Source organism: Lipophrys pholis (genome assembly GCF_963383615.2).
Source record: "Lipophrys pholis genome assembly, contig: SCAFFOLD_50, whole genome shotgun sequence".
Lineage (NCBI taxonomy): Eukaryota > Metazoa > Chordata > Actinopteri > Blenniiformes > Blenniidae > Lipophrys > Lipophrys pholis.
In genome coordinates, this window is record NW_028291986.1 from 72,501 (window position 1) to 80,000 (window position 7,500).

Here is a 7,500-nt window from a genome sequence, read left to right on the forward strand (position 1 = left end):
TGAGGGGTGGAGTCGTGAGGGGGTGGAGTCACAGGGGGGTGGAGTCATACACTGTATATATAGAAACCCAGTTGCTGACCTGACCTGTGTCCCCCCCGGTGGAACACCCGCCTCCACCAGACACACCTGAGACGTGGTTCTCATGTCCTCTGCTGCTCCTTCACAGATTGAGCCCTGGGCGGCTGCTCACGTCTCTCACAGCAGAACCCACAACTAATAGAACCAATTCTCCTGACTCAGCACATTCCTGACAGATTAATGAAAGAAAACTACGATACGCAACGTCACTCCGCTCGGGTCTGCTGCAGGTCAAACATGGGTTGGTTATATAAACTAACCCGTTCAGTCCGGTCAGAGTTCAGCTGAAGCTGGTATGGGTTGGTTATATAAACTAACCCGTTCAGTCCGGTCAGAGTTCAGCTGAAGCTGGTATGGGTCGGTTATATAAACTAACTCCTCCTTCTCCTCCCCTCTGGGTAACTCCTCCTCCCCTCTGGGTAACTCCTCCTCCCCTCTGGGGAACATCTTCTCCTCCCCTCTGGGTAACTCCTCCTCCCCTCTGGGGAACATCTTCTCCTCCCCTCTGGGTAACTCCTCCTCCCCTCTGGGGAACATCTTCTCCTCCCCTCTGGGTAACTCCTCCTGCTCTCTGGGGAACATCTTCTCCTCCCCTCTGGGTAACTCCTCCTCCCCTCTGGGGAACATCTTCTCCTCCCCTCTGGGTAACTCCTCCTCCCCTCTGGGGAACATCTTCTCCTCCCCTCTGGGTAACTCCTCCTCCCCTCTGGGGAACATCTTCTCCTCCCCTCTGGGTAACTCCTCCTGCTCTCTGGGGAACATCTTCTCCTCCCCTCTGGGTAACTCCTCCTCCCCTCTGGGGAACATCTTCTCCTCCCCTCTGGGTAACTCCTCCTGCTCTCTGGGGAACATCTTCTCCTCCCCTCTGGGTAACTCCTCCTCCCCTCTGGGGAACATCTTCTCCTCCCCTCTGGGTAACTCCTCCTCCCCTCTGGGTAACTCCTCCTCCCCTCTGGGGAACATCTTCTCCTCCCCTCTGGGTAACTCCTCCTCCCCTCTGGGTAACTCCTCCTCCTCTCTGGGGAACATCTTCTCCTCCCCTCTGGGTAACTCCTCCTGCTCTCTGGGGAACATCTTCTCCTCCCCTCTGGGTAACTCCTCCTCCCCTCTGGGTAACTCCTCCTCCTCTCTGGGGAACATCTTCTCCTCCCCTCTGGGTAACTCCTCCTCCCCTCTGGGGAACATCTTCTCCTCCTCTCTGGGTAACTCCTCCTTCTCCTCCTCCTCAGAGTATCTCGAGCTGCCTCGGTGCTCCTCTCTGACCCCTGCTTCCAGCTTCACTCCATCCAACACCTCCTGGGGGAGGCGGGCGACTCCTCCATCACCTCCTCCTTCACCTCCTCCACCCGGCCGGCAGTCTCTACATCTCTGAGCTCCTCCGTCACTCCTCCACTTCCTGCGGCCGTCGGAAGCTCGGAGAGAAAACACTTCTCTCTGCACGCATGTGAGACACACACACACACACACACACACACACACACACACACACACACACACACACACACACACACACACACACACACACACGCTTTCAACGTCTATATGAGAGGTGATCAACCAATCAGAGAGCAGGAGCCACTAGAATGATGGTGGTCCGACAAAGAGCTTCGTTATACAAGCAAACTCCTCTCAGACAGGAAGTGACATCATCATGTGACATACACACAAAAGGTGTGCTACGTCTCCAGGGTGAAGCACTAAAGTTAAACAGTCACGAGGCCTGGACTCACAGCATTAGCAGGAATAACTTCACCCTCAGTCACACTCATGTCCAGGGACCGTCTGCAAACTAAAACCTCGACAACAGTGAAGACAGACAGTCCAAACCGTCTCTCACTCCCAGACCACGTGTTGAAGTGTGAACAAGTGAAGCTGCAGGGATTCTGGTGACACAGTGAACATCTGTCTGTCATGTTGTGAGGCTGAGTAATGGACAGACTGTCTCCGGGTCTGAGGCTGGAAACTCCACAACCTCCTTTTATTTCAAAAAACCCAACCACAGTGGCAGGCTGGGTGGATCCCGGTGGGGGGACACCACTGGGACACTGGACAGGTGGAAGGTCCACTGGGACACTGGACAGGTGGAAGGTCCACTGGGACACTGGACAGGTGGAAGGTCCACTGGGACACTGGACAGGTGGAAGGTAGCAGGTCCACTGGGACACTGGACAGGTGGAAGGTAGCAGGTCCACTGGGACAGTGTACAGGTGGCAGGTCCTGTCCACAGGGACAGTGGACAGGTGGCAGGTCCTGTCCACAGGGACAGTGGACAGGTGGCAGGTCCTGTCCACAGGGGGAAAGACAGGCTCAAAACTCACCAAAGCATCAAACTCAAATTCTTCAGCAGCGGCTGGAATCAAAAAAGCACAAGAAAGGACGAGGAGGGTGAAACTAGATCTACCAGGCTGGAGAAGTGAGTAACCAGTGAGTAACCAGTGAGTAACCAGTGAGTAACCAGTGAGTAACCAGTGAGTAACCAGTGTGTAACCAGTGAGTAACCAGTGAGTAACCAGTGAGTAACCAGTGAGTAACCAGTGTGTAACCAGTGTGTAACCAGTGTGTAACCAGTGTGTAACCAGTGAGTAACCAGTGAGTAACCAGTGAGTAACCAGTGAGTAACCAGTGAGTAACAGTGTGTAACCAGTGTGTAACCAGTGTGTAACCAGTGTGTAACCAGTGAGTAACCAGTGAGTAACAGTGAGTAACAGTGAGTAACAGTGAGTAACCAGTGTGTAACCAGTGTGTAACCAGTGAGTAACAGTGTGTAACCAGTGAGTAACCAGTGAGTAACCAGGAGCAGACCAGAAGGACTGTCTGGTGAAGTGAAGGTAACAAACGGCTTCACACCTAACTAGATGTCCACCATAGTGATCAGAGCTGTGTGTTTGTTGACCTGACTGTCCCTCCACAGCCCAGGCCTGGTCCTACAAGGACAGACAGGAGGATCATTACAGAATCTGCAGCTGAGACATGTCCTGCTGGGTTTCATCCTGGTGCGTTGAACCACTGTGCTGATGTTAAGGACCTGATGCACTATTTTAATTCACATTGAGGTTCTATTCTCCACCAGGTGGCGCCGCTAAAACACAATAATGTCTCTCGAAATCTGTCCTGCCCCTGGATTGACGACAATATCAGGAATCTGAAAAGATCCTGTTGGAACTCTACCAAGCTGGAAGTCCATAGAGGACATCTCAGGGATCTGGTGTCTTCCCTAAACAAAACAATCCAGGAGGCAAGAACTAAGTATTTCTCTCAACTGATTGTGTCCAACAAAATAGATCCTAAAGTGCTGGTTGACACGATGGACTCCATTGTGTCCCCTGCTACTATGTCTATCCCTGTCCTCTGTCAGGAAGACAGCAAATACTTTGAACTTTTTTATCAATAAGCTCCGGGACATAAAGCTTAAAACCCCACCTTTCTTTATGTAGTCCATCTCCACCTGAACCTCCTCCCAACTGTGGTCCTCTGTTAATCCTGTGGGTCTTGAAGACGTCTCTGCTCTGGTGGCTAAAATGAACCCGTCCTCCGGTTCTGAAGACACACTGCCATCTAAGCTCTTTGTGAATACCTTTGACCCAACAGGACCATGGACCAGGATTTTTAATCTGTCGCTCTCTTCAGGCAGGTTCCCTAATCTGTTCAGACTCGCTATTGTGGAACCGAAAGTTAAAAACCCAATCTGGACCAATCAGACCTCAGGAACTTCAGGACCAGTTCTAAACGTCCCTTTTGGACAAACTGATGGACAAAGTGGTTTCATTGTAACTGTCCTCATGTCTGGAGTCTCCTAACATCTCTGATGTGTTTCAATCAGGGTTTGGTAAACACCGCTCTACAGAGGGTTTGGTAAACACCGCTCTACAGAGGGTCTGGTAAACACCGCTCTACAGAGGGTCTGGTAAACACCGCTCTACAGAGGGTCTGGTAAACACCGCTCTACAGAGGGTTTGGTAAACACCGCTCTACAGAGGGTTTGGTAAACACCGCTCTACAGAGGGTCTGGTAAACACCGCTCTACAGAGGGTCTGGTAAACACCGCTCTACAGAGGGTCTGGTAAACACCGCTCGACAGAGGGTTTGGTAAACACCGCTCTACAGAGGGTCTGGTAAACTCCACTCTACAGAGGGTTTGGTAAACACCGCTCTACAGAGGGTCTGGTAAACACCGCTCTACAGAGGGTCTGGTAAACACCGCTCTACAGAGGGTCTGGTAAACACCGCTCTACAGAGGGTCTGGTAAACACCGCTCTACAGAGGGTCTGGTAAACACCGCTCGACAGAGGGTTTGGTAAACACCGCTCTACAGAGGGTCTGGTAAACTCCACTCTACAGAGGGTCTGGTAAACACCGCTCTACAGAGACTGCTCTGTTGAAAGTGTCCAGGGACATCATGATGTCTGCAGACTCAGGGACATGCACGGTGTTGGTCCTATTGGACTCAGCCTGAGACACAGTCCACCACCTGATCCTGATAAACAGGTTCTGTGACCGGACTGGAATGTCGGGTCCAGAGCTCCAATGGTTCTCCTCATACCTGAGAGGTAGAACCTTCAGAGTGTCTGTCCACCATATAATGTCCGAGTCCAGCAGTCTGCTGTACGGTGTGTCCCAAGGTTCTGTTTTGGGGCGTCTCCTGTTCTTGTTCTATGTTCTTCTTCTGGGTCCGATAGTCCAGCAGTTCAGGGACGTGTCCTACCACCAGATGGTCTTCAGTTGTACTGTTCCTTTAAGACCTCCGAGGTCCACAAACTGAGCTCCTTAATCAGCTGTCTCACACAAGTCAAGCAGTGGTTCAGTGGAAATAGTCTCCAACTGAGACACTTATTATGTCCCCAGATAGTGGTCCCCCCTCTATCAAACAGAACCTGGGTGAACTGAGCCTTTCAGCCAAAACCAAGCTGAGGAACTTAGGGCTGATCTTTGACCCGTCCATGTCCCTGGACCATCACTGGAGACAGCTGGTAAAGACCTGCTTCTTTCAGTTCCCTAACATCACCAAGCTCAGGTCCATGATGTCCAGAGAAGACCTCCAAATGATCATCCATGCATTGTGTCCTCACGCCTGGACGACTGCAACAGCCTCTTCACAGCCTCAACAAAGAAGAGCTGCTCGGTTCCAGTTAGTCCAGAACTCAGCCTCCAGACTTTAGACCAGCACCAGGAGGAACCGTCCTCCCCCTGGGTTAAGATCTCTTCACTGGCTCTGTGTGACGACAGTTAACAGTTAATGGATCAGAACCACGGGTCGGTCAATATTAACTGAACTGTGTGTGTGTGTGTGTGTGTGTGTGTGTGTGTGTGTGTGTGTGTGTGTGTGTGTGTGTGTGTGTGTGTGTGTGTGTGTGTGTGTGTGTGTGTGTGTGTGTGTGTGTGTGTGTGTGTGTGTGTGTGTGTGTGTGTGTGTGTTCTGGTCTCAACAGACTCTGACTACATCAGTGAGGAGGAGAAGCAGAAGGTGGAGCTCATGTTGTCTTTTCTCACAGAGGAATCTAAGCAGGCTGCAGCAAGCACGGCCGTAAGTCCTCCTCCACCCTTACACCACCCTGACACCACCCCCGTCACCCTTACACCACCCTGACATCACCCCATTGTTTTGTAGTTTGAGAAGTGACGGTGTAGCTCTGCTCCAGCAGACCATAAACAGGCAAACAGTGGGTGGTGTCAGTGCAGCTGTAGCAGAAAACAGGCGGATGGAGGTGAAAGTGATCCATGTCCTTCAGGGTGGAAATCCATTTCCTCTGCAGGGAAACCTGATCTGTTCTCACAGCACCATCTATTATTGATGTGTGTGTGTGTGTGTGTGTGTGTTATTTTGCTGTGTCATGGCTGAAGAAAGTCTGAACTCTACAAAGAAATGAGGAGGTGGAGTGTGTGTTGGAGTGTGTGTTGGAGTGTGTGTTGGAGTGTGTGTTGGAGTGTGTGTTGGAGTCTGTTGGAGTGTGTGTTGGAGTGTGTGTTGGAGTCTGTTGGAGTGTGTGTTGGAGTGTGTGTTGGAGTGTGTGTTGGAGTGTGTTGGAGTGTGTGTTGGAGTCTGTTGGAGTGTGTGTTGGAGTGTGTGTTGGAGTGTGTGTTGGAGTGTGTTGGAGTGTGTGTTGGAGTGTCTGTTGGAGTGTGTGTTGGAGTGTGTTGGAGTCTGTTGGAGTGTGTGTTGGAGTGTGTGTTGGAGTGTGTGTTGGTGTGTGTGTTGGAGTCTGTTGGAGTGTGTGTTGGAGTGTGTGTTGGAGTGTGTGTTGGAGTGTGTTGGAGTGTGTGTTGGAGTGTGTTGGAGTGTGTGTTGGAGTGTGTTGGAGTGTGTGTTGGAGTGTGTGTTGGAGTGTGTGTTGGAGTGTGTGTTGGAGTGTGTGTTGGAGTGTGTGTTGGTGTGTGTGTTGGTGTGTGTGTTGGAGTGTGTGTTGGAGTGTGTGTTGGAGTCTGTTGGAGTGTGTGTTAGTGTGTGTTGGAGTGTGTGTTGGAGTGTGTGTTGGAGTGTGTGTTGGAGTGTGTGTTGGAGTGTGTTGGAGTGTGTGTTGGAGTGTGTGTTGGAGTCTGTTGGAGTGTGTGTTGGAGTGTGTGTTGGAGTGTGTGTTGGAGTGTGTGTTGGAGTGTGTGTTGGAGTGTGTGTTGGAGTGTGTGTTGGAGTGTGTGTTGGTGTGTGTGTTGGTGTGTGTGTTGGAGTGTGTTGGAGTGTGTGTTGGAGTGTGTGTTGGAGTGTGTTGGAGTGTGTTGGAGTGTGTTGGAGTGTGTGTTGGAGTGTGTGTTGGAGTGTGTTGGAGTGTGTTGGAGTGTGTTGGAGTGTGTTGGAGTGTGTTGGAGTGTGTGTTGGAGTGTGTGTTGGAGTCTGTTGGAGTGTGTGTTGGTGTGTGTGTTGGAGTGTGTGTTGGAGTGTGTGTTGGAGTGTGTGTTGGAGTCTGTTGGAGTGTGTGTTGGAGTGTGTGTTGGAGTGTGTGTTGGAGTCTGTTGGAGTGTGTGTTAGTGTGTGTTGGAGTGTGTGTTGGAGTGTGTGTTGGAGTGTGTGTTGGAGTGTGTGTTGGTGTGTGTTGGAGTGTGTGTTGGTGTGTGTGTTGGAGTGTGTGTTGGAGTGTGTGTTGGAGTGTGTGTTGGAGTGTGTGTTGGAGTGTGTGTTGGAGTGTGTGTTGGAGTGTGTTGGAGTGTGTGTTGGAGTGTGTGTTGGAGTGTGTGTTGGAGTGTGTGTTGGAGTGTGTTGGAGTGTGTGTTGGAGTGTGTGTTGGAGTGTGTTGGAGTGTGTGTTGGAGTGTGTTGGAGTGTGTGTTGGAGTGTGTGTTGGAGTGTGTGTTGGTGTGTGTGTTGGAGTGTGTGTTGGAGTGTGTGTTGGAGTGTGTGTTGGAGTGTGTGTTGGTGTGTGTGTTGGTGTGTGTGTTGGAGTGTGTGTTGGAGTGTGTGTTGGAGTGTGTTGGAGTGTGTGTTGGAGTGTGTGTT

General features: G+C 51.2%; 1 protein-coding gene and 1 long non-coding RNA gene across 11 annotated transcripts in view; both read left to right on the forward strand.

The window, feature by feature from the left end:
• The window catches only part of rnf123 (ring finger protein 123), a 54,960-nt gene that overhangs the window by 45,110 nt on the left and 2,350 nt on the right, over nt 1-7,500 (forward strand). For 7 of the 10 annotated variants that reach the window (XM_080494013.1, XM_080494015.1, XM_080494016.1 and 4 more), the window contains 2 exons: nt 1,308-1,522; nt 5,505-5,599. The exons of 1 other annotated variant lie outside the window; for it this stretch is intronic. In XM_080494013.1, the coding sequence (XP_080350139.1) occupies nt 1,308-1,522; nt 5,505-5,599 (310 nt within the window). Of the gene's footprint in view, nt 1-1,307; nt 1,523-5,504; nt 5,600-5,683; nt 5,739-7,500 lie in introns of those variants that run through there. 2 more of the 10 variants (XM_080494017.1, XM_080494010.1) reach the window with 2 other exon arrangements.
• LOC308128314 lies at nt 2,692-3,313 on the forward strand. Its single transcript, XR_013936555.1, has 3 exons — nt 2,692-2,906; nt 2,990-3,071; nt 3,149-3,313. It is a non-coding gene; the product is annotated as an uncharacterized lncRNA (long non-coding RNA).